Source organism: Brachionichthys hirsutus, unplaced genomic scaffold (genome assembly GCF_040956055.1).
Source record: "Brachionichthys hirsutus isolate HB-005 unplaced genomic scaffold, CSIRO-AGI_Bhir_v1 contig_180, whole genome shotgun sequence".
NCBI classification, from domain to species: Eukaryota; Metazoa; Chordata; class Actinopteri; order Lophiiformes; family Brachionichthyidae; genus Brachionichthys; species Brachionichthys hirsutus.
In genome coordinates, this window is record NW_027180417.1 from 24,978 (window position 1) to 45,849 (window position 20,872).

Sequence of the window (20,872 nt, forward strand, 5' to 3'; positions counted from 1 at the left end):
TACTACAGCCTCTGCTGATGACCCCTCCGTGGAGCTCAGACATGTCGGCCGGTCGCTCATTGATTTTGGCCTCGTTATAGCAAAGGCTGTGTGTAGCTTCCATTGGAGCAGAGTCATGCTTCTAAATAACCCATTCTTACTTTTAAATTCTGTAACACTCTCTCTCTCTCTCTCTCTTGATAATATATATATAGAGAATTGTGTGCACTATTTGGTCTTCTACCTTAATTTTCACTGTAGGACAGAAACATTTTAACTATCAGATTTACCAGAACTTTAATATCACGAGTTTCACATGACATGCTATGTGAATCATCGCATAATGTAGAAGGGCATTCAAAGAATCTGTGAAATCTCAAGATGAAACTAACTAGTGTGTTCACAGATTGTATTCCTGTACAAATTACATCCGTTTCAAACCAAATTATTACATTCTTTTTAAATGCTTTTTTTTTTTTTTTTTGAAATGCCTGAGAGTTTTACATTTGGGCAAGTTGATACAATTCAAATGAGATGAGCGAGAGGCTAAAATCATCTTGTGACTAAACATACTTTTAGCTCATGGATTTCTTCACCCTGTGATGTTGTGTCTGAAATGGTAAAGGATGTGTTTTATAGATCTCATCCCATGTATGCAAATGTCATGAATGTTAATATGCCCATCCCGATTCCTTTTGAAACACAAAACAATCTTTTTGTGTTTCAGTCCTGCCCAGCCACACATGTGGCACCCCTGGCCTAATATCGAATGGAGTCATTCATGGCTCCCGATACAACATGGGGGACAAGATCCGCTACAGTTGTGAGTCGGGTTTTGTACTGGAAGGACACAGCATCCTCACATGTTTAGTATCACCTGGCAGTGGAGCACAGTGGGACTTTCCATCGCCATTTTGCAGAGGTGAGATTTCTTTCATTCTTTGTCTTTGCAGTAACGTTTTGGGCCAACGGCAATATTTAAAGTAAAAGCAAAAAAATAAATACAAATCGAAACTCTAATTATTGAGGGTCATGAGAATGGAAGGACCTCAACATGAGGTCGGGGGCCAAAGGAGGATAAGAATCCCCGCTGCATTGATTGCTGCTCAAAATAGAGCCCAAACTCCTCCAGGAAAGTCCTTCTAATGGTTCATTAGTCTGCAGGAGAACAGTTCAACATTCAACGTCTCTATAGCTGTGCCAATGATACACTTTATTCTTTTTTAAATCTAGTAATGATAGAAGTAATAATGACGATCCAATACTCTTATTAACACAAGCTTTATCTTATCCATGTAAACACTGACGCAATTGAAATGGTTTTCAAAACACTAGCCGGTAATAATTAACATTTAAACAATGAAGCACACAAAATTGAGAATGAGTAAAAGTGCCTAAAAATTAAAATGGTCAAAATTATGTAAAGAACATACTTCCTTATTGTCCGTTGTATTGTCTCTCATCGTCTGTCCCACTCTGTCTGTCTCTCAGCTGAGGGAGCATGCGGCGGTACATTGAGAGGCACTGCAGGGTCCATAACCAGCCCCGGGTACCCTTCAGAGTATGACAACAACTTGGACTGTACATGGTCAATCCTGTCTGAGCCCGGCGACACCATAGCCCTCGTCTTCAACGACTTTTTTTTGGAGGAAAAATATGACTTCCTGGAAATAAGTGGCACAGAGGCACCAAGCATATGGTAAGATACATTCCACACACAGACCAGCATGCTGAGCCCATAAATAGGAGGACACAATTGTTTCTATAAATCGGCATGATTGACACACCACATGCTAACTGACGATAATAAAAGAAGGTTCACACGTGATCACCTCTGATATTGTAGTGTTGAGCAGCACAGACATAAAAAACATTACACACAGCGTCCTGTTACCATGAATCAGGAGTACTAATGATGTACTCTTGAGAACAGCATACACAAACAGAGGGGTACCAGAACCCCGTGAATCACCTTCAGTACTCATCAACTTAACCTTTGAAATTCAGCCTTAACGTACTATTTTAACACAATCTACATGAGAAAACACTGTGTTTTAGTCATATGCATGGTCCACAAAATTCAGTAAAATAAAAAACAATATACAACATAGCCATAGCCCTCCCTATTATCATCTTACAAATAACAACAATCTCCAACTTTATCAGTTAGGAAGGGACACAAATTAAAGTTTACTGTCTTGATGTGAGTCATGGCACTGAATTAAATGTTGATGAAAACATGGCCTTCATTTTTCTACAGCTTAATCACATAGACAGACAGTGTTGGGATTTTTTTCCCTTGTGGCATATTGTGGAGTACCTACGATATTTACTTTATTTTTAAAACTCCTGAGAATTCTCCTAAAAATACTAAATGTGATTCAGGAACAGAAAACAAGAGTGTTCCAGGTTGATAATGAAACGCTAAGAAATATGCTTTCATCAGTTAGATTTGAGTTTGGGTATATTTATAGGCTGCATAGGAAGAGACACCAACTCCATCTCCTCTTCACCTTGAGGGATTTGAGAATGAATATCCCTGTGGTGAGTGGATTTATTTAGATATTCTTCATGGCACAGCCAGGTTTCAGCAGGGCAAAATAAACCAACACAATAATCTGATTTTAAATAATTAACTACTGAGGCTAATGAATAGATTTGTTACGTAAAAATCTACATTAATCCGTTCTATTATAAGCGATTGTATAGTGTTGGGGTAAATTTACTACTTAATATATAATACTTTTTTGATTAAATTGTCACAAATTGCACTATTGCATGTGATTCACACTCTCTTTGTGTATATATATATATTGTTTCTTAAGAGAGAGAATTTAGTTTTAGTTTTTGATTTTGATTATGTTATGATGTTAAGCCGTGGGCCTTCACATATGCTCGCATAATTATAATAAAGTATCTTGAATCTTGAATCTTGAAATTGGTGTGATTAACTTATTATGCAACCACAGAGAAGTGTGTAGGCCTGCAGAACTACAACCCTGCCTCCTGGTCTTGAGTCGAGGGGATTCTGCTGCACCTCCTGCACCAACGTATAGGTGCTCCAACATGGTCTAGTTTTTGTATCGCAACATCTTCAAAAAGTAAAGTAAAAACAAAAAGACTTAGTGCACATTATGTTTGTTAGTTTGTGTCACGGTTTAAGTGTGACGATGCAGTACCTCACAGCCATTGTCCGCTTTCACAATCGCCTCATTTTAACTGATTGTCGAAGTTATTGTCTGTCTTCTATGCAAAGAAAATGGTCCATGGTAGTGGCCCAAATCTACACATGAATGAATGGATAGGATGACAGGTGAATTACTGGAGTGAAGGAGGCAAAGAAAATAGCGCCAGATGGAAATAAAAAGAATGGAGAATAATCACACGTTCGTCCTTTCAACAGCAGAGTGGTGCACATCAACCAAGGCATCTTTACCGTTTCTGTGTGTGACAGGACTTAATGGTCCTCTGAGCTGTTGATCATTTCTCCAGGCCTTGACAGATCACACACACACACACACACACTGGGGTTTTGTATGACAGTAAACCAGGACCACTGTCAACTCAACCTCTGGGGAACGATGGAGTGTTTGCTGAAGAACATGCCTGACATTTTCCCACATTACAGTACCATGACTCAGTCAACCTCATAGTCTCACACCTTGACTTCAGCTCAAGTCTTTCCATGTGTAACTCCGGCGTGTGTGACACTGAATAAAATACATGGAATAAACAAAAATAAATTACTTCTGAAATATTTTTTTTTCACATATAATTGCAAAGTTAAATGTCTTGATAGACAACACAGTTAAGATCAATCACATGTCTTCAAATTGTGTTGTGGCTTTTTTATTTTTACATTTAAAATAGAAAAAATTACATATATTTGTAATATATCACAGATACTTTGTTGTACTGGTTTTACAAGCAGCGTAAATGTGCATTAATATTCCATTTAAATTTAGATTATTACAGTTAAATAACAATAAAAGGCATGTAATCGGTTCGTAAATGATTTGTTTAGTTTATTGTTTTGCTACAGATACACAAATGAAAGAGAAAACAGTTGTCCAAAGTTTGAATCTAACTGGACATGTTGAAATTATATATTTTGTGTGTCAGCCACAATTGGCAAAAAATAAATCCTGTATTTAATGAAAGTGTGCAGATCCCTGGCTAATACAGTAAATGTGTATTTAATATATGCATTTAAATCCTTTTCTGACATACAAACTTTGTCACAATGTTAAGTACTTTTCTCCAGCTAAGAGAGATGATTGATATTTTCCCTGAAAAGTGTGGGCAGGTCATTGTGAAAATGACTGACAGCTGAAAGGACCACTGTGACGGTTTCTTCCTGTTTACTGGGAGCTTTTTCTTATTGGCTGTCCCAAAAGCAATTTCCTGTTTCATGTTCCTGTCTTCTTGCTGGCAGGTTGAATGTCAAGCTGACTAGGTGTTACCCCCACCCAACCCCACCAGACATACTCATACATGAAAATAAATATATAATTCAGAATATAATTATGGGAATAACAATTTCAAACTTCTGGTGATCATCCAGATCACCATGTGTATAAAATGTAAAATGGTCACATAATCTGTATCTGTATCCAGGTTAGGAGGTCATGAATCCATCTCTGGGCTCATGTTTTCTGTGAACCAACATAATGTGAGGATCAAAACCAACATAATGTGATGATCAAAGAAGTAATCTGACCGCAACCCTAAAATTAAAGTGATGATTGGATGGGGCACCTTTGGCTAGTTCTATGTGGATTTCATTTATTTAAAAAATAATTTCGTAATCTATTTTGTTGGCTAACAATGAATATTGGATTGCTGAATATTACATCTCAACAGAGCACCGTGTTAAAGAAGCAATCAACCTTTATATAGAATTAATAGCGGTCACGTTTGACGATAAAAGCTTGAAGACTATTAACATGCTGTTCGCATATTTTCTGTGAAAATAGATGGCATGTTTATCTTCAGACTATATGTATAATTTAAAAATAGTAAATATTGGAATTTTTTCAGATAAATACCTTAAAGCTCTCAATACAATACAATAAGCTTGTGTCTACCAAGATTTCAGTGACCTGAATATTTAAAACCTTGACATCTTATCAGAAATAATCATGTGCATGAAACATGACCTGTTATCAGTGATATTCTAAATCTATAATCTTTAAATCTGAATAGATTCTCTTTCTGATTACCTAGAATGAGCTGTGCTTATCAGTTTTAATATTCACAGCACATCTGCTCTTGAAGTCCTTTCCTCTTTATTTCTTTCTAGCAACTGATCCTCTCTCTTTTTCTGCCCCTATTCCATCTTCCTTATTATAGCATTTTTTATTCAACATGAACATCAATGTTGTTTTTAAGAAGTACTGCTCTTTTAATTGTTATTGTGATTGAAAGAATCAGAATCAGAGTTAGTTTCATCAATAATATGTGATGCTTTCATGCAGTAAAATGCTCCCAGTCACCCAACATTCAAAAATATAAAGCGATTTATCTTATTATAAGCAACATATGGTCACTTCTGTCTACGTTCAGCCAGATGCAAAGTTAGAAAGGCACAGGATAAATTGTTCATTTATTTTTCCAAAGGTAGAGACCAAGCACACATTTTGCCTCAGAAATAGCCAGCTATAATGTCTTGTCTGTGACTATGGCTGGCTTTCTCAGAAATGTTTAGTTGTGCAATCCCTTGATCATTTGAACACAAACTCTGCTCCCGTTGCTGAAACTTGGGAATGGTTGGCTTCGTCTGCCGATTCAAAGGACAAATTACAAGCCTGCAGCATCAGTGAATGAACGTCTCATCTTTTTCTTCAATGCCTTGCCATGGAGAATTCTGGGACTGCCAAAGGGATACGGCTAGACCTGTTCCCGCCTTGTTCCCAAACTGAATCTCTTCTTTCCTCCTATTTACCCTTTCATGTTGCTCTGTTGCATCTTGTTTAACTCCTCCCTTGAAGTTCACGGTGATGTTCTGCTTCTCCTCCTTTCTGCCTCTGTCCACTCGCCTCATTTTAAACCAACAACCACCTCTGTCCTTTGAAACATGTCTCTTGTCAAGTTTACATTTCAGATGATGTTTGTAGATTTATTTAACACCATGAAGTACATGCATTCACAGTTCATTATAATGTATTCATAAGAGTCCCGTTGATTCTTCTTTTCTGCTCTTTGTGATTTATTCATACTTAATGGCTGTGCATATAAATACTTTCTGATGTACTTGTATGGATGCTGTTCACCACTTACAAGAGGCTGCCTGAGGTCCCACAGCACCTTGGGCCTATTCTCAACCACATGTTGTTATATGTCCAATTGGGATTTTGGTACTTCCAGTCCATACTGGGTACAGATGTTCCTGTGCCTATTCTAACTACTGGGTTGTGCTGGAACCATCTCATGGACATGTTTGCATGCCCTTCACCTTGGATCTGATCTACTCTGGTAGACCCTGACCTCTGGGTACCTTTGGGTACTTTCCACTTAAATTACAACCTCATTGTGCTGGACTTTGGTCAGCTTATGATCCCAGCAGGGTATCAGCATATACATGTTAATAGCTCGGACCTTGTTATTATCATTCAGATGACTTTTCAGGACTTACTTGCTGGAGGTGTTTAAGGCATATTATTTTTACGTCTTTATAAATCATACTCTATACTGCTTGTGGACTCCGGGAAGAAGCCGACGCACCCAAACATGGCGAGGACAATCAGAAAGGCCCCAGGTCAGGGCTCTGCACCACTCCAAGTACACCAATCTTCAGACCAAAAATAATTGTATTCATCCCAGCCTTCGGAACAAGGTGGCGACATTGGTATGCAAATCTTGGAATGTCCAATCTTAAGTCCGTGAAAGTAAAGTATATAAAGCAATAATATTTAATTTGAGTGAACTTGATTTCTTTCAAACTTTATTACGACAGTTTCTCTTCACTTCTCATTAGCCCATGTTTTTTCCCTTTCCTTGAGTTCATGTCTCATCCCTCTCTCCTCCTCCAAGCTGACCTCTTGTCTCTTCTTCATTCTAGTGTCAGGCAGCTGGCTATTCCACATGAATAATGGAAGAGTTGCAGCACATGTCTCACATTTCTCTCCTTTTCTCACTCTTTCTCTCTACTTTTATTGTTTCTTTGTCCTAACCATCACAAAACTCAAGTAATCTCTCTCTCTCTCTCTGTCTCTGTGTGTATGTATCTATATATCTATATATTTATATGTATACAGTATGTGTGTATGTATGTTTGTGCATATATATATATACATACCGTAACTCATACCTAATAGATTACCGTAGGTTATGTTCCATTATATTGACATTACACAAGTACAATGTAACGAAATACAGTTTCGCTTCTAACCAGAAGTGCTATTAATAGCAGTACAGAAATATACAGCATACAATGATTCATAGATTATATATACAGACTTGGCGCTATGAACGTACTATTCAGATAGATGTAATATATGGATTTATAGATTGTGGGGAGATAATATACAGACCAAATTGCAATATGCAGATTAAAGTGCAATGAGCATATTATACTAGTGGAATAATGTGTGGATGTATCAGAATGATATTGACATAATATATGTATGATATAGTTGGATAACAGATTGAGGTGTTATGAACATACTATACATATTTAAGTCATATTTTATAGATGTGTGAGAGTGTGTAACCAGGAGGAATGGTTGGGAGGGGGGCTGATGAATATGCAGGAGGTGATGGAGGAGACAGCTTTGGGATAAAAGCTGTTCCTCAGTCAGCTGGTCCTGATTCGGAGGCTCCTGAGCCTTGCCGGAGGGCAGGGCAAGAGGACAAACAGTCTGTGGGCAGGGTGGGAGGAGTTATTTAGGATGCTGCGAGCTTGACCCAGAAGACGTTTCCTCTGGACGTCATCCATGTCTGGAAGAGTCACTAGCTGTAGCGTCTTTTGGGTGGGGGACAAGACCCCTGTGACCCCTGTGAGCTGTCATAGGTACCATGAGACGCAAACATACTCCAGTTCGTGTGATTGAACTTGTCCTGAAGGACGTCGTCTGTCTCCGCTGGCCACACTTTGCTAGTTGTCACTGACTGATGATTTAACTGTCACTTTTTCATAACCTATTTTTTCCTCGAGATTTTAGGCTGATATCTCACACATCATTATGTCATACGCCCATGCATATCAATGTAATGATGCTAAATGTTAAAGACATCTTGCACTGTGTCTTTTGACTGGGTCGTATTTAAACTACCTTGTGGCAGACATATTGGCAATGCTTTTGTCTCAAATCACATTTTCCTTTATTTTCCTCTGATTTTTTTGAGTTATCTCTTTCACAGACGCAGACATTTGTGATAAGAGCACTAAGTAATAGCACACAAACACTATCTCTATATATTTTTTTATCACTTCTCATATTTTGTATTCTGGCCTCTCCTTATCTATGTTTCCTTCAATGTCACGATCTACTCATTGTACCTGCAGCATTATTAAAGGCCAGTTACTGTGGCTTCTGTCATCCCTGGGAGGATGATAGAACATTGGCTTCCAGGCAGTTTCTTACATCATTTCCTTTCTTGACTTAGAGCACAAGTTTCTCACATTTTACAATGTGTTTTTTTTGCTTTGGTTGCCATTGGTTATCAAATGCAAGAGCAGCTAAAGCTGATGTAACACTTACCATCGGCAACCGACTCATTGTCTCAGAAGAGATGCTTTAGAAACGACTTTTTTTAAAGACTTGAACTTTGCTGACTTTCTTCTGCTTCACCATCACTATATTCACATTCATATTCACCTTCTCCTATTTGCTATTTTTAGCTTTTGTTATTTTGAAGTTATGTTACTATTACCTTTACTTTAAGACATACCTGTTTTTCATAGTTCTTTCAGTCCTGACTCACATAATTAAATATTACACTCAACATTCTTATTTCTTATTTCACATAACGTAATCTCTTTTTAGCTACTTTCCAGCTGATCACAGGTGTTTGTTTTTCATTGATGGCTAAATTTACTTCAGTTAAGCACACAGCCAAATTTGGTTATTACTACCATATTCAGTAAAACTGCAGTGCTCTGCATCTGGTCACTGGTCATTATGGGAAGGGATAATATCATTGTTTCAATTCCCTTATCTGCATCTCCAAGCCAGGACAACAAATTGCTTCTCAACTTAAATCACCTCATATTACAGAAGGTCTTTGCATCTGGAAGGACAATGCAATGTGACAACAGAATCATGAACTGTCTGGAAAGTTGTAGCTTCAAAAAGGGACATGTTTTATGTATAACCCCCTCAGATGAAGCAATTAAGATCCTGTAGTTGTTTACACTTCTATGTTCTGCATTGTATGATATGCTGTATTTATGATCACTGGTGACAAGCAATTTCACAGCAGCAGTCAGGCTGCATTCTTTAATTACTTTGTAATAATTTGAACACCTCCCTTTCATTTTTGTTTTTGTTCTGTCTGAAATGGAAGTTTGTAAAATTGATCCTTCAGAAGCACGTGTACGGTAGCAAAGGTTAGAATTGTTCCCCTCCAGAAGAAGACGCGATCACTAACGACATGACGGCACCTAATAACGTAATGTAATATACAGTTTATTCACTGCAGAAGGTGAACATGTAATAACAGCTTGCATCATACTTACCATTCTGCCCTGTCGCTTTCTATTCCAGTATCTCTAGAATATAAACTCACAGTAAGACTAGGAGTGAGTGAACGCAGATATTGGCTTTTGGCCCTGCCTTTCTTTTTCTTTAACTCTATAAATGGTATTTAAATCTACAAATCGTATTTGCTTACTTTCAGGTTGACTGGAACAAGTCTGCCCTCACCAGTGATCTCAAGTAAGAACTGGCTTCGATTGCATTTCACCTCAGACAGTAACCATCGGAGGAAAGGATTTAGTGCTCAATACCAAGGTATGACTGTGCAATTACTTATTTGTCTTATCGTTTATCTGTTCTCTGCTTCTCATTTACAAATCTGCAATATACAAACGTATACTAATGTGTGTACAGTACATTGTTTTCTGTGAGTTGGGAGATGCATCATACCAAATGGACTAAACCTACTTTAGACACAAACCAATGTACACATTAAAAAACGCAAACATGTGAGTGGGAATACGCAGTGGTTTACTCATCACATGCTGTTAATTAATATACTGTAGAATTGCTTTTAATGAAGACAGAAGTCTGAAACTGCAATGCTTGTTGGAAAATTATTATTTTCTATTTGACTTGCTAAAAACCTAAATACAAATTGAAGTTAATATTAGCTTCCCCATGACAGACAGGATTAGATTGTCTGATTCCTCCACAAAACAGTAATCCAAGACCTGTGTGTCCAGGAAGAGAGAGATTCCTGGATCACTGTTATTTCTCTCCATCTGTCTATCTCTTCATGACTGATCTGTCTTATTTTTGGCATGTGTCTCAACTGTATGTGATGCTTGTGTTTGTGAGAGAGAGAGAGAGAGAGAGAGAGAGAGAGAGAGTTTCATATCAAATCTGTTTTCTGCTCAGATCTAGTGTGGTTGCAGCATTTCTGTCATCCTCTGTGTTGCCACATAGAGTAAAGTTAGATGGAATGATGCCCCACTGATTTGCTGCGTTCACCCCCCCCCCCCCATACATTTTTCCTGCAGCTCACATTCTTTATATATCTTCTTTTTTTTCCTTTTCTTTTATGTTTGTTTTTTTCATTCATTGCCACTGTTGCTTTTGCTCGCAGTTTTTTAGGGACTCTGAAACACATATTTGAATGCATGCAATGTGTACTGTCTGGCACCCATTAAAATAGTGAGTACTGGAAAGGCACAGTAATTGATAGTTGAATTGATAACCACCGTTTCCTTCCTTTTCTGCAGTGAAAAAAGCAATAGAGTTGAAGTCCAGAGGAGTGAAAATGATGCCCAGTAAAGACTCCAATCACAAAAATGCTGTCTGTGAGTAAACTGCTATCTTATATTTATGTGTATTTGTGCATGTAGCCTTTATGCAGGTCTCATTTTTACCTTTGGGAACAATAAAGTATTCTGAATTTTACATGTATGTACTTTTACTCACAACCACATGCATACACACATATGTATGATTTTGCAAGTCCAGTGGTTTAATCTTGTCTTACATAAGCAAAGTTATTTAATAATTGAAGCATATTAAGGTGCACCCAGCCAGCACAAAGGTTTATTTGATGGGTTACAAAAGACTCAGACTATTATCATATAATCAGCTCAGTAAATGACAACTAACCTGTAATATTGATAATATTAATTATTTGATGAGTGAAATATTCTGTCAGATAAAAACCAATGCTCACACGCCTGACTGAAAGCAAAGCATTAATAGGGCTGATTCCAATTTCTTATCATTGTACTGATGAGTATTATCTGTGTGATTTCTTTTAATTCAGATAATAAAGCCAATATGACGTGAACTGCACAAATCTAAACTGGAACCATATCAGACTTTCAAACCTGCCACGTGTCCTTAAACTGACAAATAGCCTTGTATTTAGCATACAAGGACACTTAGTCATTTTACAGCATAGGGGAATGTTAGGAGGGAGAGGCAGCAACACACTTTTGTTCTACATTGTCAACGGATTATCCATAAATCCTAGTTTGTGAAAAGTTTTGTCAGACTCTCAGGACTAAAATGGTCCCTGGTGTGGAGGTTGCCTTCCCCAGCTCTCCAGTGTGGCCGTTACATGACTGCCTGTAGTTTTCCCATCACCCTCCTTCAGTGTGTCTCTTCACAAAATGAATCCCCTTTTCTTCATTTCACCATCCTCCTAAAGACTGCTGTGAACATTTTGGCATCAGGGTAAGATCCTTTACTGAGACAGAAACCGAGCCATGTAGCAAACCGAACACTTTCAGAGTTTACTCCCTCACAATCACTGCACATCCTTGAAATGAGGACAGGTTTGGGACCTGAAGCTTTTTATGGCTGATCCTCCTCAGATCCATCTCTAGCTCCTATGTGTTCATGAGATAGTACGCAGTCATTTGAGAATGGAGATAATGCTGCAGATGGGAGATCTGTGGCTTTACTGGGGGGGAGGGGGGGGGGCTCCATATAACTATTACTATTTTTAATACATGGCATCTAAATTCTTCAAATTTCTCGCTGCAAAAAACAAAAACTACACTCCATAATATATATAAAAGCCTCTTTTATTTTAATTTGCTGCATATAATGATTAGATGCATTATGAAGGAAGTATTATTTTGCTTAGGCTTATGTGCTCGACTCCGTCTGACTTTTGGTAGCACATTTTGTGTGTGTGGTTTCAGAAGGATGGTGATGGTAAACATCGTTAAAGCGGTGCCTATTAACTCGCCTCTTTTCTACCTTATGCTGCAAAATGGGCAGCGACCATTAATGCTGTCACTCCACACTGAGCTGCCGCCGCTATCAAGAGTAGTGGAGTAGTTTTGGCAGCGTCTTGAGTTGAAAGATGAACTTAAATGTCCTTCATTTACCCCTTTTCATTTGTCTGCGAGTTGCTTACCGATGAGTGGCTCACAAGATTGGCCTATTTGGGAGATGTAGTTACTCTTCTCACTGAACTGAATTTCCAACTGCAGGATCTCAACAATCATGTTCAATGTGCACGATAAACTGATCCATGTTCTGACTGTGTCAGCAAGAATAAGATAACTTTTCCCATTGTTGCACAATTGTGTGTGTTCAAACGCGCACGGTCTCAGTTTTACATGAGGAAAAAGTGTCGTCAACCACCAACGCACACATACGCACACGTATGCACGCACACACGCATGCATTACAACTAGATTATGATAATATAGACAGAATTCAATAAAGTGCACCTGCTTTAGAGAGTTATTTAATGAAACCTGAGGCAAAGACTCAATCATAATCACCAGGATTTCCCATATTAAAATGCTTAAAGGCAATTATTTGATCAAATTTTTAATAACTATTACTATCAGTTTCTGATATAGCATTAGCCCTCTAAAATAAGACCTTGCTACCTTTCTATTACAGATTAGATAAATAATTAGAAGGCTAAAATTATTTTACAAAATTACAATAATGCGAATTAATTATTATTATCTTTAGGGATGCAGCAATAAAATTCTGATGTGCTTGGGTACCCCTTAAACTAAACTCACCAATGTGCACAATTATGCTCTATGAGACGGATGACAGAGATAACTGGATTCATTATCCCATTTCTCCCAAGTAATACCACCTTTATGTTTGAAAGAGAGAGCCTCATTGAGATATGCAATAGCGGGGCAGTGGTAATTCAGATCAGTCAGAAAGGTCTGCAAAATTTCTGGATTGCCTTGTGTGCAGAGTATTTTAAATTTGCAAATCATGTTATTAAGATGTCCATACAGCTTGCAATAACTTACTCATGTGAGACTGGCTTCTCAGCTGCCCCTCGCATGAAGACAAAGTACCCGTAGAGACTATGTGTTGAAACAAACTAATTCTGACACTGCGTCCAACACAAGGTCATTTAAACACATCCTTATCATTAATCTGTGGTGAACGGACGTTGAACGTTGAAGTTGAACTTTCCCAGTTTACTCCTAACAAAGAAAAAAAAAAATCACACTCTCAAATCATTTTTTAACTGCAAAATGTGTGTATAAAATGGGGAAAGTAATAATTGTTCAAGTAATTTTAAGAAATTGAAATTCAAATCCTTAGTATTCTCATTGTACAAATGTTATGGTTTATTTCGTATTTATTTGGCCATTAAAATAAATCTCTCTAGAGATAGTCATAAAGCATATTATCTCAATGTCAGTTTCTTTCTGGAATCATTGCACCTGATGAATCATCTTCACTCGCCCTTCTTCCCACAGGGATTAGAATAAATCCATTTAATTCAAAACCATAATTTCATTAAAAGGGCTCTGGCATTAATGTTGTATACTGAGACATGCAGTATTACATTTGGAATGATTTCAGTCATGAGAGACAAATAAAACAAGTAAATACACGTTTAAAAGATGTTTGACATCTGGAAAGATTACATTTAAATAAAATGAGCACACTCGTATACATATAGACACCTGTACAACCATATACTGTACAATATAATATTATATAATATAATATATCTAATATTATGGGATGGTTCAGGAATTAAATAAATTGAGATTGAGCCTTAGAAATGTGACATTCTGTCTGCCTTCCAAATTAAGATTAATTCACCGAAACAAATAAAAATGCAAACAAATCAAATCAGCAAGCAGGAAAAGTAATCTGCTGGTTACCCTAACTACAGAGGACACGTCATGTTCAAAGTAAAAAAAAAACAACTAAATGCTGGCACAAGACAACAAAGGCCATAAAATAATGACAATGGTGTTACCAGAAGGAAATCTAAGGAATGCATTGAGTCAGCAATCAAAGTGTAATCGTAATTATAACAGACCAACTACGAAACCAAAACAAGTCAAAATGTGACAATAGAGCAGGAGTACAGGAAAAATCACAGAGATCAAAGAAAGGTGGATAAGAAACTGAAATTAACTGGAGGAAAAAGGCAGGAGGAAAAAAAGAGATAAGAAACAAGTGAACATGACAAGAGAAGAGAAATTGGAAAATAAGAGGAACTAATGAACTCAAAACTCAAACCATCGCAGCATGGTCCAGATTTCACCTTGTCCCGTGTGGCTTTTAAAATGACTTGTAAGTGAAATCAGTGAGCAACGACCCCACTTCAAATTATGTCCTGCACCGCGCAGAAGAAGCTTTGTTGTTTGTTAGCACAATATGGAACAACAAACAAAGACAATTATAAGTGTTAACAGTGTCATCGAGGGAACCCTTAGGCTAAATGAGAAATTTACTTTCTCGCCACATGAACCATGTTCATTAAAACATGTTTGCATTTTTAATCATGGGACCAAAACCGAGTCGAAGTGAACATCGAACTGAGGGTCCAAAGAATTAGGCCATAGTGGGGAAACAGGATCATTAAAACATTTTAAAAAACAGTAAAGCCAAGGTCCAATTCGGTCTTTGAACAACAATTCTTTACACTGTATGACTCCCAGTGGCAATATTAAAGCTGCATGTGCAGTCTTTATGCAATATATAATCATTATAAAGGGTGAGAGACTGATAATAAGGAGCTTTACCCAATTAGAGAACGGAGCGCTAATGAATCATAATCTAAAAGATTGTAGCAGCCTTGAGCCTTAATTAGAGCACACACAAATGGAGAGTCACACATGAGAATAGCTTTAAATGTTTGTGAAGAGAAAGACCATGGATGGGTGGACAGACTGGCCGCAGACACAAACAAATAGAAAAAGCCAGTAGAAATGAAAAAGAATCCATTCTGGAAACACGTCTCTCAACGGTAACATTAGCTTATAGAGCAATGTGTCATAATTGTAGAGAGGATGAAAGATTATGATTGTAGAGTTTCATTCTGCAGACAACTCCCTATGAATCATCATCATCAATGCATAATTGATATTCAGTGTTTTCGCAAAGATTACGAGGTGAGGTGTTGCGGGATTATGGTCTAAGTAGGAATCACATGGTGATACAGCAAAACAGCTATCTGTCCATCCATCCAGCTGATGATCTGCCTTGCGGGTCACGGGAGCCTATCTCAGCTTGCTACGGGCGAGAGTTGAGGCACACCCTAGATGAGACGCCAGCTCGTTGTGGTGCCACATAAAACACATAACAACAAAAAAGCATTCACACCGACAGACAATTTGCTGTGACCAATTCACATAAACTGTGTGTTTTTGGAGGTGGGACAAAACCGGAAGAATCCACACAGGCACAAGAGGACATGCAACCTCTGCACAGAAAGGAACCAAACCCGGAATCTTACTTGCTGTGAGGCAACAGCGCAACGGGCTGCGCCACCATGCCGCTACGCAGCTATCAAATGCAATGTTTTTTTTACGCCGATTCATCACATGACTCTATGTCATAATGAATGTTTTAATGTTGAGAGTCTTGTGGGCTCAGCATAAGAAGGTGTGGGCGGGAGAGAGCGGCCTGTGAAGAGGCAATGAGAGGAGCAGAGGAGAGCAGCGAAGAGGAGCTTATGAACAAACTGCACTTCACAAACTCCTCGTCTCTCCAGCAGCCCGTTTGAGGAGCATCTCAAAAGTGCTTACCGTACCTGAAACACACGTCATCTGATTACAGGAGCGCACGCACTCTCTCTCTCACACACACACACACACACACAATGGCTCTTACTTTGGCCTTTTGCCACCTCTGTTTAGGTCTTTATACACCATATTTGAAGTAGAATATTCTATTCACAACTACCTTTTTGTGCCATACAGCTTTTAACTGTCAGTCCACATTTCTTCTGCTTAGCTGTTGAGTTTACCCTACAAACCAGTTCTTTGGGCACTAGGAAGCTTAAGAGTTCCCTTAGGCAGATGTTTGGTGTTACTTCTTTGGCATTTCAACCACAGTCTCTCACATGCTGATATGTTCCTCATTCATATCATCTCAATGTTGAATGGGTCCACTACTATATTCTAACAGTATTGCCAGTATTAACAAATATACTAGCACTCTGCAGCAGACTGATTTTAAAAGACATCCTCCTTTCCACTCTATCTATATCATCTCTTTCACAGACAGAGCGCTCTGATTTTATACCTGGAATCTGCTGGATCCAGCTATCAGACAAGTTTGGGGTTTATAGCCCCTAATGCTGATGTTACCACTTTGACCTTCACCCTCCACGGCTCATCCAGTTGCTCATTCAGCTTCTGGTACTCCTGGTACTGCTTCTTCTTTCTGATGTTAATGTCAGCTGGGATTGCCACATCCGCTACAACTGCTATCATCTGTCCCTTCCAACCACCACTATGGTTCGGTGGTTTGCCAGTCTGGGACTCAAATGCTCCCAGGATATTTGCTCTTTTGTTCTCAGTCACTTTTGTTTTACTTCCCTTTGGGAATTGGCGCATTTGAATCCATACTTGGCAGTGATTGTCCTATACACACTCCCAGCCACTTGGTTTTTGCCTCTCGGTTTATGCTGTCCTTGCTTGCATATCAGATTCTCCCACTATGTGCTATTCTTTTTCAGGGGCAGATTTGTACAGCCTGTGCACTGGGTCTCATCTGTTGAGGTAGACTCCCCCGCTGCTGGTGCCTAGGGCCCCTTATCGTGCCATCTTTTAGGTTAATCTTTTCAAGCTACTGGTCAGACTTCTTGATGTTGGCACACAAAGCATTCCATGGAGAGGCTTCCTCTTCCACAATATTTCTTCTTCTTCCTCATCACCATCTGTCTTTTGCTACCTGAGGCACTTTCAGTTTGTCCAGAGGGCCCATCATACTGACTTTTTCATGAGTGAAATCCTGACCACACTCTCCCCACCCGAATTACATCACAATGTCCTTGTTGATTCTGGTGTGGTGGAGCTTTGAGTTTCTGATATGATGTACAAACTTTCAAATAAGGAAACTGAAAAATGCCAAACATATATGGGCAGCAACAAGAAAGTTGCTGCTGCCCATATAATCACTTTTCACAAATTCTTAAAAAGTAGAACGTTGAGATGAAAGGTTTGCCGAACAGACTTTGATGATATGGAAATGACACGATGCATCATAAGCTTGTGTTTAAATGTTGAATGGTCTTTTAAGTGCAAATATGGGATTAAGTGAGCCTGAGGATTTTTGACATCAACCCAGCAGTGCTATTTGGCAGCCTTTTACCCTATAACAATCTCATGTTGTTTGCATGAGCTGGATTTGTTTTGGCAATGTGAACCTTTGTCTTTGATGCCAATAAATCCATTTGAACACAAGTGAGAGAAAAAAGGATGAGAGAGTGTGACACAGAAAGTGTGTTTTTGAGTGTGTTGCATGGGGTTTTCTGGACAGAACATCAAAAACGCAGCAGAGCAACAAGACAGCTCTGTTCAGCTTGCATCATATCTCACACAGCCATGCATACATAGCATCTGCACACTCAAAATCTCTCAGCATAGGCGTAACACAGTCATAAAACAAATCAGCAAATCATTCAGCCATCTCTGATGCAAGGATGCACAAAACGTCAGTGTCCCTTTGTAAATTGCGGTTAATGTGCATGAGAATGGGGGGAGAAAGCGGGGTGAGCAAACACATGAAGGAAAAGGAAGAGACAGATATCGTATCAAAAAAGACAGGGGGAAGTAGTCAGATTTCGTTCTATCTTTATTAGGTCCGAGATTTCTACTAGCGGTGTGAGGAATCCATTGTTTTCATTGAGGTTGTTCTTGTTCTGCTTTTCAATCACATTATTTTAGGGCCTTATAGGGTACTCAGATTCACTGTGACCCTGTTACTATGCGTTTAACCGAGAGCCCTACTGCAAACCCTGCACGCTATTTTTGTTAGACGACTTCATGCCCACAACCCAAAGGCTGATGCCCGGAAACTTTCTAAACTTCTAGGTGGGTGTAAATTGTGATTGACAGTTGATGATGAGGCTACAGCAACATGTAAACACATTTTGACATAATGCTAATGCTTTTTGAAGTATATCCAGACACATACTGGTTTTTCTTGGAAATTTGCATATCATAAAGAGTGGACTGTTGACTGTCATAGAGAATTTTATTTTTATCAAATGACTGTTCTATTTTTTAAAGTTTTTTCAGAGTGAATTATTATGCAGTTCCCAAGTCTAATGGCATTTTTCAGAGATGACCTTTTACTTTGTTACATGAAGAAAATAACTGTTGCAATTGCAATTAAAAGGTTGTTGGTTCAACTCTAGTTGCTGATCTTTGTTGTGTATCAAACCCCTCTCTCTTAGTTCAAATTAAACTGGCAAAATTGTATACAAATAATCTTATAAGAACCTGAAATGAAAACCTCTTGCAATTACTGCATACACAGCAATTTCTGTCACCACGGATACAATTTGAATTTAATTGTATCAACAAGTTTATATTATTACCATTCCAAAGCAGGATCATGTTCTTCAACATCATTGTTTCAAAATAGCAAGCCAAAAACAAATGGGTGATGTCACGGTAAGATTACACTGTGTTAAACTTCATGTATTCTTTTGCATTTTTTAGTGAGCCAAACTGGTCTTGCCGGTGATATTTGTCCAGATCCTGGGGTTCCAGAAAATGGCAAACGGATGGGTTCTGCATTCCAGTAAGTTCACTTTATTTCAAAATAATCTGGTCCCTGTCACTCCTTATCATATCAAGTGTAAATTGTGCTAAATAAATCCAGAGTGCCTTTTCAATATGGTGCAGGCGTCAGACACGTAAGACGTGCAGAAATCAGAGCTCTCTCCCTGCAATGAACTGATTGCATTTAGAAGCCACGTAAGTCGTAAAACGATTGCGATGACGAGTAAGGAAGGGCGCTGTACGTTTGGCTGGTTTGAAGTCAGAGCTGTGTGTTGCCAGCAAAAGGCAGATTACTGACAGTTGACTGAAAATACTGAGCCTTGCTGTAGGCTCAACAGAAAACATGCACTCTGTTTACATGGTGGAACCAAGTTTACAAGGTGAGTTGGTTCCCCTCCCACCCTGCTACCTTGTGCAGCATGGAAGATTGGCGCAGGGTTCAGTGGGGAACTAAAACTTGGTACGCTTAGTTCAGCTCTGATAAGGTTTAAGATAGGACTATTTCCACGTCTTCACATTATTGTGGGGTTAGAGACTTTGTGTCTCATGTTTGTTATTTCGTTAGGGAATCTCCTTTAAGCTGAGAGGAAGTGCCACTCTGCCCCAGTTCTGTTTTTGATTTGGTCCAATGAGCATGGAACTTTGGTGACAAAGTTCTGCTTCATTTTCGTGGCGACTGAAGTGTTTTGTGGTGTATGTGTCATCATGAATAATTCATGTCTGTTGGGGACCTGCCGTTACAGCTTGGGCTTTTTAGATGTGAAGCACCTTACATAACTGGCTTGTATAGCAAGCTTGAAAATCTCACATTTGCAGTCTTTTAGATGGGAGTTGTTTAGCGCTTGGCAGGTCAGCTCCTGAGTTGAAAAAAATGCATCGCCTATAGGAAAACAAATGATTACACACACAAGCAGGAATAGAAATTACTCTGAGAGTTTAGATGCTGGAATATCACAGGCACCTGTGCCACCTACAGGCAAAAGGTGATGAGGCTGAAATTTTGGTATGTTGTATTTCTCCATATAAATAATAAATATAGAACCTATCCCTATCCCTGCCAGCGCATCACTGGGCCACACATAGACAACCACTCATGTGCACACTCACACCGATGGACAATTTGGAGTGATCAATTCACCTAAGCTCCATGCTTTTGGAGGTGGGAGAACGCCGGAGAACCCGGAGAGAACCCACGCAGACACGGGGAGAACAAGAAAACTCCACACAGAAGGGAATCAAACTTTAAACCTTCTTCCAATGAGCGAGCAGCGCTACCCACTGCACCACCGCACCACCCCTATTTAATTTCAGCCAAGGAAGAAATGCATCATACTGTTGTTTCAATGTGTGTTATAAATCCTCCATATTTATCTTACAAATCACTCTTCGGGTTTTCATAAAGGCCCTTCCTCTGAGAACAAACAACATTCAACGGAGCCCAATAAGGCAGGAACAACACAGCAATTGTATTAGGAGACATTAAAGTCCAGCGCTTAACAATCTTGAAGACGAATGAAACTCTGAAGCATAATACATGAATCCAGTTCTGCCATGTGTGTGTATGTAACCTTTATGTATGTTGCAGGATACATAAAGGTTATCGATTTAGCTGCAAAAACTGATTAAAAGAGAATGGAATCACACACAGAGAATGGGAAGACACTTTCCAAGAAAGCATTTTGACTAATATATATATAAGTCATTTGTGGAGGCGGTGATTATAAATTATTCTCT

General features: G+C 38.8%; 1 protein-coding gene across 1 annotated transcript in view; it reads left to right on the plus strand.

Annotated features, from left to right (window-relative positions):
• Nucleotides 1-5,678: 5,678 nt before the first annotated feature.
• The window catches only part of LOC137914784 (CUB and sushi domain-containing protein 1-like), a 116,356-nt gene continuing 101,162 nt past the window's right edge, over nucleotides 5,679-20,872 (plus strand). Inside the window, 5 exon segments of the mRNA XM_068758279.1 lie at nucleotides 5,679-5,688; nucleotides 7,631-7,658; nucleotides 9,820-9,932; nucleotides 10,883-10,960; nucleotides 19,076-19,157. Coding sequence (XP_068614380.1) covers nucleotides 5,679-5,688; nucleotides 7,631-7,658; nucleotides 9,820-9,932; nucleotides 10,883-10,960; nucleotides 19,076-19,157 — 311 coding nt within the window.